Source organism: Manduca sexta, chromosome 24, assembly GCF_014839805.1.
Source record: "Manduca sexta isolate Smith_Timp_Sample1 chromosome 24, JHU_Msex_v1.0, whole genome shotgun sequence".
NCBI classification, from domain to species: domain Eukaryota; kingdom Metazoa; phylum Arthropoda; class Insecta; order Lepidoptera; family Sphingidae; genus Manduca; species Manduca sexta.
In genome coordinates this window covers 2689225-2705928 of record NC_051138.1, presented here as the reverse complement: position 1 = coordinate 2705928, position 16704 = coordinate 2689225, and the positions used below count along the sequence as shown (strand labels likewise).

At 35.0% G+C, this 16704-nt stretch overlaps 1 protein-coding gene across 3 annotated transcripts in view; it reads left to right on the top strand.

Moving 5' to 3' along the window:
• The window catches only part of LOC115440645 (ATP-binding cassette sub-family G member 1), a 46946-nt gene that overhangs the window by 22527 nt on the left and 7715 nt on the right, over nt 1-16704 (top strand). For all 3 annotated transcript variants that reach the window (XM_030165041.2, XM_030165039.2, XM_030165040.2), the window contains exon 3: nt 14379-14496. In XM_030165041.2, coding sequence (XP_030020901.1) covers nt 14379-14496 — 118 coding nt within the window. The remainder of the gene's footprint in view (nt 1-14378; nt 14497-16704) is intronic.

The window sequence follows — 16704 nt, the reverse complement described above, 5'->3', positions numbered from 1 at the left end:
TAATATAGTTTTTCTTTCTCTAAAGGCACGTCAAAGTGATCCGACTATACTTGATAAATGTGATTGTAGTGGGGTCTAAATAGACGACTGATGGGAGATAGTTTCTATTTTTTTCATTCGTTAGTCCTACAAAACGGTACATTTATAGTGAGTAGTTTATACAAAGATTTATTACATCATCGCGTCATGGACTACTAATTGTTTAAATTAACTGTAATTCATATAAATGCACCTATTCAGAATAATAAATAAATACATACGATACTCACATATTAACTAGTTACCTAGATGCTAAAACTTACTAATGCCCTATACATCGAAATGAAACTATTTTTAAAATTTTATCACGGACTATTACTCCGCCCCGTGACTGTAAAGGCTGCAATCTTCGAAGCGTCGCGTCGTGAGAAAATTATAATATAAAAATCCGCGATAATAACCGAAATATAGTTTTATTTCGATTTGTAACATTCGCGAAAACATAAGAAATCATTAAACGTAGATAATATGGAAATAATTTTAGACTATGCTGAGGTTTTGGGTTCGCTCCTCTGGTTATAGCGTAAAGTAATATTTAGATTTTTGATCAAATCCAGCGTAGAGTTTGAAATTTTTGCCCGATAGGGTCGACCCCTAGAATATTTTGGGATAAGGTATATTGTTATACATTGCGGAAACTGGGTACACTATAAAAGGCGTAAGTATGTATGATAATAATTAACATTCAATATCGAATTTCACTATATAAATTTTTTACTGTTGTAAAAGTTTTTAGCCATAACGACTCGATAACGACAAAATCGATAGACGGGCACATCACTAGCTAACCGAGTGAAACACGTGACCGTCCTGCGACCTAAATACAGTAGAGACGGAGTCTGCACGTGAACGCTGCTCAATGGCTTGTATAGCTTGCCGTAACTAGTTCACATTGTTGCGTCTCATTTCATCGATAAGGGCACTACACTACTAAAAAAACAATGGCGATCTGCCATACAATTTTTGTTGTTATATTTTTATATCCCTAGATGAAAAATATTTTAAAATACAGCGTCTTTTATTCTTAAATACAATACCTGATCAATGTTGCCTTAAAATTTACACCTTGTAATTAACCTTTGAAAAAAAGATATTTCAGTTTGAAGTTTTAGAGGTTATCTGTCGTATTCACATACGAAGATTCAATTAGGTACTTATGTATTTTCCACACCTTATAAAAAGCATAAAAACCTTCAGAAGAATAATTATAATCTAAAATTATAACATGCCTAATAATATCGCATGCTTGAATTCAATTTTAAATAATGACAGCGATCAACCAACGGAACATGACTCAATACTAAAAGTAGAATAAATATAATAATTTATTTGCCTTCCACATATTACGAAATTTAAATAAATATATATTTATTAACAGTAATTGTACTTATGAAATAAAAGCTTGAGAATTCCATGTGAATATAAATTCACCATATTTTTTTATTGTGGTATTGACTTTTTTATGTTCGGTTTATTCGTAGTAAATTGTGAATATTACTCGAATGGGGAAAATGTGCATAATTTGGAAGATGCGTGACGTCTGCCTTCCCGCATTAGGTCAGCGTGATGAAGTAAGGCCTCAATTCTCTCAGTAGTAGATGAGGCTAGTGCCCTGTAGAGAGATGGTTCCTACAGGATTCGTATGATTATTTCGAATTGGGAGTCTAGCCTGGAAGATCACATAATATGAATGGAATAAGGAGGGCTTGAAGAAATAGATGTCCTATAATACAAAAAGATACAGATCTGATGAGATCTTTAAATACGGAGATGACTACATAGTCCTATAATAGGAAACTATACTCCTATACTATACACAGATAGTGACGTAATTCAATTTATAATGTGGGCCGACGAACGGTAAAACTAAATAGCTTCTGCCCGCTATTTTACTGGCGTAAAGTGCATTCCCAGCGTAAAAAGTAGCCTGTTGCACTAAGGGAGAATAGAGTTTTCTATAAGGGTTTTGATGATCAGAGTACATCATTGCCAGAGATTAGAGCATTCAACAAAGAAATTAAAAATCATTTTCCAGCTTCGTATATTATTGCTAATTATTTTTACAATTTAATAAAAATAATTTGCGGTATATGCTTTCTTGGTTCCCTTAAAATCAACTGAAATATTGCATTAGCAACACTGACATTTAACGTCGGTCACCCGCAAAACTGTGGTAGGTACATATAATCCTGGCGGGATTTATGAACTAATGAATGAATGGATGGACTAATGAATGAATGAATTAATGGATGAATGAACTAATCCTTTATTTGCGTAAAAGTTGGTATAATATAAATCTTAAATACTGATTTATGAATCAACATTTTTAAATTTATTGGAATGCAATTTTTTTATCTGCATAATATATAAAAAGAATTAAGTACTTAACGGAATAAAATATTTAAAATAATTACTGTATTTAAAACTTGCTAGACCGGTACATTACCACTCAATTAATTTAAACATCCATAATTACAATTCTAGACAAAGTAAGTTATTAACCTAGAAAAATAAGATGTGTACGAGATAATATACCTTACTATTTAAAGTAGTACTTCTTATGCACGTCGTTTAGTATGGGACATACATCACACGCCTAACGGCACATTGTTATTCTTCACGCAGTCTAAACATGTGCGGAATACATTAAACTTTTAATAAAGAGAGATTTAGTCTTTGGTTTAGTGGCTGCGTAGACGCTAGGGTGGAAAGTCCGTCCGCCCTGTGGAATGGAGGCGTTTGGAGAATTCCACCACGGTATCCCCTGCCTGTCGTAAAAGGCGACTAATAGGGGCCATCGGGGGGCCGTCCGCCCTTAGTGTACGTTGTGCACATCTCGCACATTGATGACCCCCGAGATGGACGGCAGCGTGGAAGGTAGGCCTCATGCTGCCGTTGACGCCGAGAGCGTCCTTCGGTTACGTGGGGGCTTCTGAGCCCCCCCATAGGAGACGGGCCGCAACAGGCGGCACCGCGCAGGGACGACTGCGGACGAAAACTTAAACATTTCAGTCAGAGGAAGCCCACAGTCGTCCCTAATGCGCCGAAGACGGCCACCGCGGAGTTTTAGTTGGTATGCCGTGCGTGTATATAGGTTAGGGACTCGGCCCGGCGGTCACCTGAAGGTCAAGATCAAATCCGGGTGGCTCAACGCCGGGCCGCAAGGCACGGTGACCCCAACATAACCGCTCAGTCGCCCCCCCCGAAGGCTGGGCGGTAGTCATAAGGCACTTTCTCCGCGAAAACAAACAAAAAAAAAAAAGTGTGGAAAGTCCGAGGTTCGACTCTCAGAACGATACTTTGTGTGGTTTTTTTAACACGATTTTTTGAGGTATCCACTGCACCTAATAGTAAGTTGCTTAGCGTCCCGATATTTATTGATTGAAGGGCGCCAAAAATGACTTGTCCGCCATACTGGATTTAGAATGATGATAATTATTTTACTATGTATTGTCATCTAAACTAAAAGTGTGCGCAAAATTTCAGCTTAGTCGGTTGAGGATAACTGGTTTATAATTAATTTCCTAGATACGAACATAGATACATATATACATTGCGAGTTAAATTAAAGCTTGTAATAATTGTTAATAAAGTTGTGTTTCCTGTGGTGTTTGTACTCTTTAGGGGATGTATTTTCAAAAATCTCTTTAAATCGACTTTGCTAAATACAAAGTCGTGTGCAAATTTATAAAGCATTATAAGTTGAGCATTAATCACTCAATCAATACTAAGAATTCCATCAACTAAGTACGCAAATAAATTAATTTGTAAACAATAGAATTCCTAGCAAATACATAGTCCACTTTGTGTAACTTAGTAACAAAATGATATAAACTGCCTTCAATGCAATCATTGCACATGTTAGTTCCGCTAAAGATTTTACACAACTATGCTAACTGGTAGAACGGTAAAGGCTATTTACCTTTAGCTGTACATTATTATATACCTACTAGTTTTGGCAGTACCCTCTTAAATAGGCTAAAATAAACAGATCACGCTTTTATCCTCGAACCGCAGAGGCACAACCAGAGCACCCATTTCTCCTCAAGTGTGCTTCGCCCCATGATGTTATATGGGGAGTCTATCGCCATATCAGGCACAAATTCCAGACTCCGGGCTGATACTGAGCAGAAAAACTCAAATATCACTTTGCTCGACCAGAGATTCGAACTCGGAACCTCAGAATGCTGTCGTGCCGCGCATGCAGTACCACTACGCCACAGAGGCAGTCTAAAATATATTGTTGATATTACAAATACTCATACACGGGGAGATGAATGTTTTTGGATATTAATATGGAAGCGGCTGAACAGATTTGGATGAAATTTTGGTTACATTCAGAGTATTTACTAAATTAACTTGGCCGGAGAAGTTTATTAGGACTCAAACCGGGATAAGACTACCAATTTATACAAAAGAAGGTAAATATTTTGCAAGGAATTAAGAAGTTAGTAGTTAGTTAAGAAATTACAATTCAATAGCAATAGTAAGTAGGTACATTAGCACGCCGTGTGACCGTAACTGACCTTTTGTACGATTGTTTGGATGCAAAACAGCTTTGTATCATGTCTATTTCAAACGTTTATATTATGAGTTATGATGTACAAAGGTGTGTTTTTACATTCGAACGAATATATTTTGTTTTTAATTTTTATGTGAATAATTTTCAAGACTTTTATATACCACTAGTGATCTTTCATATGTAAGTGTCCGCCCGGGTGCCACCGCAGTGTCTATTTCTGCTGCCAAGAAGCACTTTGTAGTCACCGTTGTGTTCCGGTTTGAAGAACATTGTAGCCACTGTAACTACTGGACGTAATAAGATTTAACATCTCATGTTTTAGGATGGCGAGCGCAGTGGAATACCAAACAAGACTTTGTAATGCAAGGTGTCGGATGGTGTTTCTACTGTTTATGGGCGGTCGTATCGCTTACCATCAGGCGAACGGCAAGCTCGTCTCGTCATTCAAAGCAATACAAAATAAACACGAGCAAGCCGCTTGTCTGGATGTACACCACCTGTCCATACACTCAAACACCGATCAAACAGATAACACTATCTTGCAATTAAATACATATCAAAATGCTATATTTCTTCATTTTAACATTTCATGTTACCCAAACTATTTGTCTATGACTATTCCTTCTTTATTGCGGTTAAAATGTTTTGCAACAGGGGCCTTATTCTCTATCCCGCACGTTATTTTAACAGTGCGTAACAAGCACGTAACACAACGCATCATGTTTAGGACTATAGAAATTTGGCTTACAGAATACCATTCCACGCACATTTCTCGAAGATAACATGACACGGCCGCGTTACGCGTTTACACTATCATACAGGGCTCAGATCTAGTTTAGCGATATGCAAATTGATTATGTCTTATGCGGGATATAATTGTTGATGACATTCGAGTCGTTTTCGCGGAATCAACAGTAACTTTGTCTTTTTTTTGACGTGTAAGTCAAAGTGACCCCACTGTACCTGATGGTAAGTGGAGTGCAGTCCAATAGAATGTCGACTGGCGAGAGATGATTGTCCGCCGACAGTCGACACAATTATGCCGGCCTGTTGAAACCGTATATACACAAGCTTATCCCAGAACGCAACACACTTAAATGAGCCGCTATGGCGGGCTTTAACACCTTGTGTACGGTGGTCGCTATCCAGGCGGATATAAAATATATCCTACTATCAGCATATATGACTTGTATATCGAGATTTTATACATGATACTGGTCTGTATTCGTCACCCGAAAACACTGGAATTTAAATACCACAATACTTAATAATTACACTGGCAAAAAAAATCTTCAAATCGGAACATATCCTTGTACTTTTTGACGGCAGAAACAGATATTGAGGTCGTACCTAGTACCTATTCTGCTAGATTCAGGCAATCCACCGGGTGTTTTAACCTACTGCTAAGAAGACAGCGTAGTTTTTTCGAACGAAATCCATTTTAGGAATTTATAGTCAGATAGTTTACTTTTAAAGTGTTAGTTCTAGACTTTAAAAATTGCTAAAACTTATGGCCTTCTCTGGCCTCGAATGGGTAGCACTAATTATTCATAGTCCGATAACTTCTTGTGATTTGTTCGCTACCAAACTTCACAGGATCACCGGCGTGCCTAATCTAAAGATTACCTAAAAATGTAATTGAAAAAGCTCTAGTCGTTTTGGAGTCCATACGGATCATACACACATTTATTTTGTATATACAGGATAATTTTGACATTGATTTACTAAATGAAACCATATACTCATCTTCTTGAGAATAAAACTTTATAATAAATTACTTAAATCCTAGAAGTAAAATAAAAAAGTGTAAGTATCGAACAAAATAAATATCAATAAAAAATAATTTTAATTTTAAACGCTCTAATGCCATTATTAATTCAATTCAATTCAATTACTACTCTAAGAGAATTCGTCGCAGCGGCAACATCATACTTTCAGTCAGAAATACACTCACGCACACAGCATATTCGAACTAAACAACAAAAATATAAACCACAAAAGTCAAAAGTAAAACCGGGATTTTTAGTGGAAATGTTCGTTATTCATGGAGATATACAGAGATGTGGTTTGATTTACTAACGCAATGTCAAATGACCCTGTATATTTAGATACTTGTTATCCCTCCCCGTTGGACTGTGAACGTGTTAATTATGGTATTATCTCATAGATTATATAGGAATAGGAAAGTACGCTTCCTACTCACTTTCACTTCCTACCGCTGAATGAATATTTATTTACATTCACAGCACGTGTTACGGGTTCCTGATAGGAATCTTTACTAGAAACAACTCAGTTATTGTCGCTCGGTGTTGAAATATCCTCAGGATTCAGAAGTGTTAGTAAAACACGATTCCTACCGGCTTCCTTTTCGTAATTTATTATGATTAGAAAGATTTCCATACCACATTTATGCATATCATTCGAACCTATAAGTTGTATCGGGTTTCCTGTCAGAAAATTTCACCATTCACCACTACCAGGCTTATTCCCTAAAATGTTATTTATATGTGATATATTAGATATTTGGCCGTTATATAAAATTGGGTTCCGTTCTTCCGAAATATCGAAAGTGGAAATGTCAACAGTATTTTCCTGAACGAGACAATGTTTTCGAGGGAGACAATGTAATTAAAATGTTTATAGGTTTATCGTGCTATAAAGTTATAATAAGTACTATTTTACCAGGCCTATACGAAACAAAAACACAACACATTTTTATATCTGAACGGGTAGCAGTGTTACAATCAAGGCACCCTATTTTCAACATGTGTGTTTCGTCCCATGATGTGACTGAGAACGAGCCTATTATTATACCGGGCACAAAATCCAGACTCTAAGCCAATACTTACCAGAAAAACCTAATATCACTTTGCCCGACCCAAGATTCGAACTGGGGACTACACAACAGTGTCGCACACGCAATACAATTATGCGACAAAGGCAGTTCCTAAGGCGTATACAATATTCCAACCGCAAATGTGCATAGCCTCTAAGCTTCCATAATTCAACTCAGTTTTTACCAACCTCCTTGGTCCACAAACATTTGGAATGTAGTTTCGCGTCATGGGCCTTGGCTGTTGAAATTAGACGCCAGTTGGAACCGTTCTAAACTATGTGTAATCGACACCAGGCTGGTATTTGGGGCGAAGGTCCTTGAGCGTAACATTTACTGAGTTTAAGACGTAAAAATATAATCACGCCTTTATCTACGAAGAGGTAGGCAGAAGTGCAAGTAGGGCATTTACTTCTTGCTAAGTGTTTCCTCCCTTGATGTGATGGGGAAAGTCTATTTACTATTGCCATATGGGCACAAAGAGATAATAATAATAATAATATCAGCCCTGTATTATATACTTGCCCACTGCTGAGCACGGGCCTCCTCTACTACTGAGAGGGATGAGGCCTTAGTCCACCACGCTGGCCTAGTGCGGATTGGTAGACTTCACGCACCTTCGAAATTCCTATAGAGAACTTCTCAGATGTGCAGGTTTCCTCACGATGTTTTCCTTCACCGTCACAAGAGTTACGTGGATTAAAATGTGGTTAACTCTTATTGCTCTAACTTCAGATGGGAGGAAGTTGTTTTTATATGATATCATGTACCTACTTTACACCTTTGAACTGCTTTTGAAAAGACCAATATTATAGTTTCTTGCCCGTTCTTTTTTACTTAATACTGCTTTTCGAGCTTGTGGTAAAATAAAAAATTTACTGAATCTAAATAATGTTTAACATTTCATAGAAGAATTATTTTTAATACTATTTTTTGTTACATATAAAATAAGGTACAAAATCAAAACACGTTACCTTAGGAACAATCACTCTAATTAAAAAAAAAATCACTACTAGCAAACTATGGTAATTTGAGTTTAGAGGGATTTTTATCCCGAAACAAGATCTTGAAACAGGAATGGAAAAAATGTGCCTATTATCAACCTTCTTAAATCCACAGATAATTTGATAAACTCTTCCTAATACATCTAGTAATACGATATAAAAGACCCCCAAGACTCACCTGAATACTACCATGTATACATAATATGCATATTAATTAAATATAACTGCAAATTACAAACTGAGAATCCGATAAACATATTTCGAAAAATATTTTTTATGTTTGCAACGGCCGTGATAGGTCAGTGACCTCGTTAAGTTTATTTAGAACTTAATGACATTGAAATAGATGCGATTATTTAAAGGTCGATACATCACTTGTCGGAATCTGCTCAGTTTTGATAAAGAATGAAATTAAAATAAAACTATTTTACGGATTCTATCGTGGTTATTTATATTAATATTTTCTTCACGTTTCGAAGACTTTGCAGCCTTCGATGTAACTGGACCTCCGCCCTGAAGGATAAATTCCGTAAAATAGTTTCATTTCAATATCTTACAAACAAGACATTAATAAATAATGTTTTTTTTGCACGCTATATTTAACTATTTATCGTGAACATTAAACAATACCTTTACAAGATATATACAAAAAAACTTAACAACAACTGACTGATTTAAGAATTGACAAATCTAACAATAAAGGTAATATTTATTTTGTCACATAACAGAAAATACTAGGAAATTTGACAAATTTAAACAATATTTGAACAATAGTACCTTAAATGACGCTTCTTGAAAATCAACTGACAAATATGACAGTCAAGGATATTTATCATCGAAAAAAACAAGGAAATGTCGAATTCGCGCAATAAATATTTACTAGCTACTATATATCATCCTATTAAGACCTTCACCCTAGTAAATGACCTTGAACGTTCCTTTTTAATATCCTGTTTCCTTATTAAGTGTAATAATTTTACTATTTAGTTTATATGTTCTATAATATGTAATTTAACAATGTACGCATTACTTAAACAAATGCTGTTTACTACTTAAAGAGGGTTTTGTATCAGAATATGACTATCGTTATACCACTTCTGTGTAAACTTAATGTATAATCTGCTGGAGAACTTATATAAATAAATAAACATTCGTGCCATACATTTACTGCGCATGCGTTGCGGGCGGAAACATGGAAGGATATACGAACAATTACTTAAAAAATATAATTCTAGGTCTTTTAGAAAATTTTAAACTAATAAAATATTTCTTATTGTAATGGGTTTCTTAATATTATTATTAACTGGTTTCAAATTAAAATGATGTCTATTTTAGGAGGAAATACACTGAATCAGCAAATTTCATGGTATATATTCGTTATGTAATTAATGTAACAATATCCACATTATAAAAAAATTGAAACAAACAAAGTAAGGAAACATATCGTGGAAATATGTATAATTCTTTTTTATACTCAATGTTCAATAAAAGGAATAATGTATTCAATAACTGATTCCGAGTTCTCAATTTTGTCTTTATTTGAACGTCTATAACAATATTAAAGTTATCTCTAATAACTATGATTATAAAACAGAATTTTTTGTTCGTGTTAGTACAAAAAGCTCGGATATGGTAAAATATTTGCATAATAGCACTGAAGGTTGTATAAATATTTCCTTGATTTGTATACGTTTGCTAAAAATAGTATTTTTAAAAAATAAATTAAGAAGAATTTTAATAATTAAAAATAATTAAGAATTTGTCTGTTTTTTTTATGACAGGAAATAAACGACTTTAAAATATGAATTATATTATTTATAATAGGAAATAAACGTCATTAAAAATATTAATTATGTAAATAATATATTGATATTAAATTGCATAGTGTTTATTATTCAAGGTTTCTGTTATATTTTATGCAGTGTCACATGTGTCTACATTGTGTATTAGATAGATAGCAAACAGTATAATAACACTGTCTACTCATAACATAAATGTTTACTGCAGCGTGAAGAATAGAACTACATCAAAATTGGTTTAGGCATTTTTGTGACGTCCCATTACTGGGCACGGGTCTCCTCTGTTACTGAGGGATCAGGGATTAGTTCACTACGCCTGGCCTAGTTCGGATTGGTAGACTTCATACACCCTCAAAATTCCTTTAAAGGACTTCTTAGGTATGCAGGTTTCCTATCAGCCCCGTGTTATATATTATTCCAGTACTGGGCATGGGCATCATCTATTACTGAGGGTTTAGGCCATAGTCCACCACGCTAGCCTAGTGCGGTTTGCTAGACTTCACACACCATCAAAATTCTTATGGAGAACTCTTAAGTATGCAGCTCCTCACGATGTTTTCCTTCACCGTTAAAGCAAGCGATAATTCACAAAGAATACACACATATTTTTTTTAGAAAAGTCGGAGGTGTGTGAAACTTAATTTAATTTAACATTACGGTTCGAGTAACTTATTGTAAACTGTTTTTTTTTAAGTAGATAAGTATGTGTTTTTTATTTAGTTACGCAATGTTAAAATGACCTTGAATATACAATAAATTGTTTTGACGTAATATGGTCAAGCACAAAAAACATACGGTTAAAATAGAATCATAGTAATAATTATTATGTCAATCATGGTTTATATTATTTTAAATAAAAAAATAATGTAATGTTATCGATCGAAGATATATGTTATATAGTCCATATAATGATATTAGATATTAGGAGTTTCTTGCGGCTTCGACCATGTGAAAAGCATTTCCTGCTACAAAAGTCCCTAAAAAACAATGCCAGCGCCAACTTTATAAAAAATCTGATAAAAACTCTCCATTTTTTTCTATAGGAGCAAATTGCAGGGATATAATGTAGCCTATGTGTTTATTTCGGCCATGGTCTACCCGTGTTTCAAATTTTATCCAAACATATTCAGCTGTGACTGCGTTTATTTGTAACAAACATCAAAACATTTTTAAAAACTTTCGCATTTATAATATTAGTACGAAAGATTTCATCCTACTGTGTAATATGGCAAAGGAAGTATCTTGATGCAGATTGGTTTCAAAACGATTTGAAAAAATTAAGTATAAGCATAGAAGTGGCCAGCGTGGTGAACTATGGTCTAATCTCTCTCAGTAGTAGAGGAGGCTCGTGCCCAACAGTGGGGCGGTATATAATACAGGGCTGATGATAGAAGTGGCGCAGAGGGACATTTTCCTAAAGGGAACCTGACAAAACCTATAATGCTACTGAAATAAAATAAATGCCGTTTGCAACTTATGTAAAATCAAATTTTCCACGTAAATTTCATTTTACATAAGTTACGAAAGGGAAGCCGATAGGAATCGGATTATATGGACCCTTCGCCACTTAAGCATAGGTTTTGGTAAACGTAGGTTAAGTGGACATCCTGTGACTGATGATTATATGCACTCGCATTCTACTAAATCACGCCAGCAATAACTTCAACAAGCATGTAGTTTTTCCTTCTACTCGGCGAGTAAGGGTCAGATTAATATTGAACCTTATAACTGGTTATACTGGACGTAATACACACGTATAAGCAAATCATTTTAGGGTTCCGTGAAAAAAATGTGGACTTAAAACATAGCTGATATTTGCAGGTGGTAGGATATATTTTATATCCGCCCGGATGACAATCGTGCACAAGGTGTTAAACCCCGCCATAGTGGCCCACGTGTGTTGCGTTCCGGGACCAGTCTGTGTATATTCGGTTCCAACAGGTCGGCTTAATTGTGTCTGACTGACTGACTGCCGAATGCCGAGGTGTAAGCATCTCTCGTTAGTTGACATTCTATTGGGCCACATTTCACTTACTATCATCAGTGGGTACACTTTCACGTCCACGTATAAAAAAATAGCTTTTACGTCTTAAGGAAAATTCACAAGTAAATCGTATATGTCAGGCGCAGTGGCTCGTTTATGTTTGCAATTCTATATCCACAAAGCAATTTTATTTATAATATCGGTAACTGCTTACGTGGTGGTAGGTACTTCGTATGAGAGGATAGGTACCACCGCAATTATTTCTACCACCAAGCAGTAGAGTCCATGGACTGGGTTTCAGTTTGAAGGACATTGTAGCCAGCGCAATTACTGAACATTATGAGACTTAACATATCAGGGTGACGAGCGAAGTAGTTTACTTAGCTACTGTTTATGTGTGGTTGTATCACTTATCAGGCGGGCACCATGCGTGTTTCGTTAATAAAAAATCCACCGACCTTAAACGTCTTAAACAAGAAGACTCATGGATATTCCGCATTTTTGGTGCGGCAGTAGCCTAGTTGGTTTGTACAACGGATTGCCGAAACGAATGTCGGCAGGTTCAAAACCCATAGGCATGCGCCTCATTATTGTTCATGTTTTGCTGACATTATTATTCTATTATTATTATTTTTGGTGCTGAACACCACCAGCTATTTCGACTTATGCTTTGTTTATTCGTCCTCTCAGGTAATGATCACATCTAGACTCGCTAACAACCGACTATTACTGATAATTACGACCGTACGCTGTTTAAACAAATTATACTGAGTTTATTTTTATAATGTTAGATTTTTTCCTATCATAAATCGTATGGGAGTTATTTTTTGTTAGTGTTTAACGGTTGCGGTAAAATGATCCTACTGTACTGGTGGTAAGTGGAGTAGGGTCCAGAAAGTGTTGAGTTTTTCCCCTCGCCAGTCGACATAATTATGCCGGCCTGTTTAAAACCGGATATAAGTACAGTCCACCTCAAAAGTAGCTGAATTCAAAACCACACCGTGCGGGGATGAAAGTTCGAGTTGAAATTCATACCATGCGCTTGCGTCACGTTTTTTACATTGTAATGAGGTCGCCATGTTGGTGTCAATATTAATTACGTGCAATAGACAATTAATAAATCAATAGGTTCTGTTAATAATCATTACACTGTAATATGAACTTTGCTCTATGCATTGGTTTTAAACAAACATTGTTAATGAGATTTCTTCTTAACAAAAAACAAACACTATCACGTCTGTATATTCGAAAAGGTGGAGAGGTGCCACCAAGGCATTTACTATTTGCCATCATCTCATTCTAATAGGTGGTAGTGGCGGCCTTAATGGACGCAAATCCGTAGGCGAAAAATAAAAAAAAAATAACCTAGCGAGGCCCTGGGCGGAGAAAAAAAAGTACCTCGGTTTTAATAGTTTTGATGAGAAAATCGTAAAAAAAAGAATTCTAAGAGACCGCACGAGGCCCCAGACAGTTGTTCGGTTCGCCTCCTCCTAAGGTCGCCTCTGACAGGAGCATCACCAAATAATTTTGAAATCAAACTACATTGTTCATGAATTTTTGAAGGACATTGAAGAACATTTAAGGGCACTTTAACCCACGAAATAAGTTCAAACTTCATTGTGATTGGTTTATTTTTACTAGCGATAAGTTGGTAGCATCTGTTAGTATTAATTTGTAAATAATCTTTTTTCAAATATGTAAATTCTTGTATTTTAATTTTGTCAGCTTAAACCAATGTTTTTGTAGAAGTTTGTGTTTCGCTTATACTTATTATTTACGAAAGATTACGTAACTTCATAACATAATAAAATACAATTCTTTAGTCCCACAAATCAAAGTACATAAGGAAAATGAACGTCTAAGTACATATTTACTTATACGATATTTAATATCATTATTATATAACAAAGTCCCATGCCACGTCACGCCAAATCAAAAGAATTACAAACTTTATGTATCTATAGTAACGTTGACTTTTCGGACGACCTACACCACATTCCACCCGTAACTATGAAGGCTGCAGTCTTCGAAACGGGAGAAAATTAAAATAAAAAAAAACCGCGATAAAATCCGAAAATAATATTTCGATATCTTACATAAATGCAAAAACAAGAAATAACCTTAGATCCATCGCCTTATACAACTTGAATAATGATATACGACATTAAATAAATAAAAATAAACATTTTTGTTTCAGGTTCGAAGATAATTTTAAGGAGTATTAACGGTGAATTCCGTTCGGGACAATTGACGGCCATTCTGGGACCATCGGGAGCTGGGAAGAGCAGTTTGTTGAACATTCTCGCTGGATATAGGTAATCAGTTTAGTTTTCATGGATTGTCTCGGTGTTGTGATTGTGTTGGGCATTGGTTACGTCTACTACCGTCTCAATTTTGATCCCTGGGTGAAGTGATACCTACTAAATTTTGTTGCTTAATATCATCTAGAATTGTGTCCGATAAATGCGAATAGACTCACTCTCCCTCAGGCTATGGACTTAACATTAATGGTAAAATGGCGTGGTTTATAATAATAATATCAGCTCTGTATTATATACTGTCTTAATGCTGGGCACGGACCTCTAATACTGCGAGGGATTAGGCCTTAGTCCGCCACGCTGGCCTAATGCGGATTGGTAGACTTCACACACCCTCAATTTTCCTGTTGAGAACTTCTCAGGTGTGTAAGTTTCCTCACGTTTTTTTCCTTCACCGTTAAAGCAAACGATAATTCACAATATAACACTACACGAGTTACTTTAATTACCGTCTTTTGCATTCATTACATACTTCCCAAACTGTTATAAGGTACTGAGACCAAACACAACCTAGTTTTCAAAAAAGTAAATCTTTAACAACCGTTGCAAATTATGTTTACATGACTGCAACCACAAACGAATGGCATGTACGAATGGTTTCAAAGACACTGCCATTTTGAAAATAGGTATTTTTTATATAGTGTGTAGTGACAATGGCCAAGGCTCTAACAGGCCGGCATAATTTTGTCGACTGTCGATGGGTAATCATCTGTCGTCAGTCGGCATTCTATTGGACCCCACTTCACTTACCATTAGGTGCCTGGGGTCACTTTGGACGTATAAAAGGTTATATTAAGGCGATACCTCAAGGTCAATTTTCATACATTTTGTTTCACCTTTAATCTGGGTAACTAAACAAGTATTGGCAAGTAAAGAATTTAAATTCACGTCTAGTTAGTGATTAGTTCTCGCAGTTGAAAGAAAAACGTAAAAATAATTAATAATCATGGATATTTCGGCTTTTAAAATTTAATATGACGAAATCATGGATATTTCGGCCTTTAAAATTTAATATGACGAAATTTTAAAGGCCGAAATATCCATGATTATTAATTATTTTTACGTTTTTCTTTCAACTGCGAGAACTAATCACTAACTAGACGTGAATTTAAATTCTTTACTTGCCAATACTTGTTTAGTTACCCAGATTAAAGGTGAAACAAAATGTATGAAAATGGACCTTGAGGTATCGCCTTAAATGAACTAAACATTTTTGAAATTAAATAAATATAAAGTATGCTGCCTCGTTATAGTATTGCGACAACAAACCTAATATCACGTACGACATTGAATTATAGTTAATTGGTTTTTGCCTTTTGTTATGTTTTGACAAGACTCATGGCCCACCACAGGTTTCCTAAACAAACAAAAAATCAATGACGGAATATTCATTAGATTTATTGTTCTATTGTTGTCAAATATTATGCAAAATCACTACTCATTAAAAAAAAGAAAATATTTTGGTCTTCGCACAATTTTAAATTTTTAATGCTAATATTTAACGAAGTTTTTATTTCTTTCTATTATTTCATTAATTTTTCAGGAATAAAACTGTCTTTTCTTACGTTATAAGAAGAAAGTTTAAATTAATCTTGGTAAAATAGATACTTACGTTGATATAATATGGGCCATGTTGAGAACCCATTTCCCTAAACATGGCACACCATCTATGATTTTCAAATAAGGTGTTTTTACATTGTATGCAAAAACAATACTAATATTTGTTACTTATTTTATTATTAATTAAAAATGCTGCAATACAATAAAAAAAATCTTTATATTCCTTCAGGCGATAATTTAAAATACTCATATTTTAAAATAAGGTGGCTCATCAATCGTTCCATTACCTTGTATAGGTACATATACCGCATACACCAAACTTATTTTATATGTAGTTATATAAAACCAAGGAACTAAAAACATAATGCTCTAGAATAAATTCAAGGTAAAATATGAATGTAATATTTTTGAACTGTAGGTCGGCTATGTTTTTTATGAGTATTACTTTAAACTTCGTTTGCGTCAGATCTCATTTTTACATGCTTTTTTGCCGTAATTGCTTTTTTATTAGTTGAGTAGGAACTTAGTAAAATGTTGGCATAGTTTTGAATTGAATACGAAGAGTCCATGAGGGGTGGCTAATTAAAAATCTTGGATTAATTTATCGACGAATTGTAAGTTGTCGATACATTTTTATAATTCTGT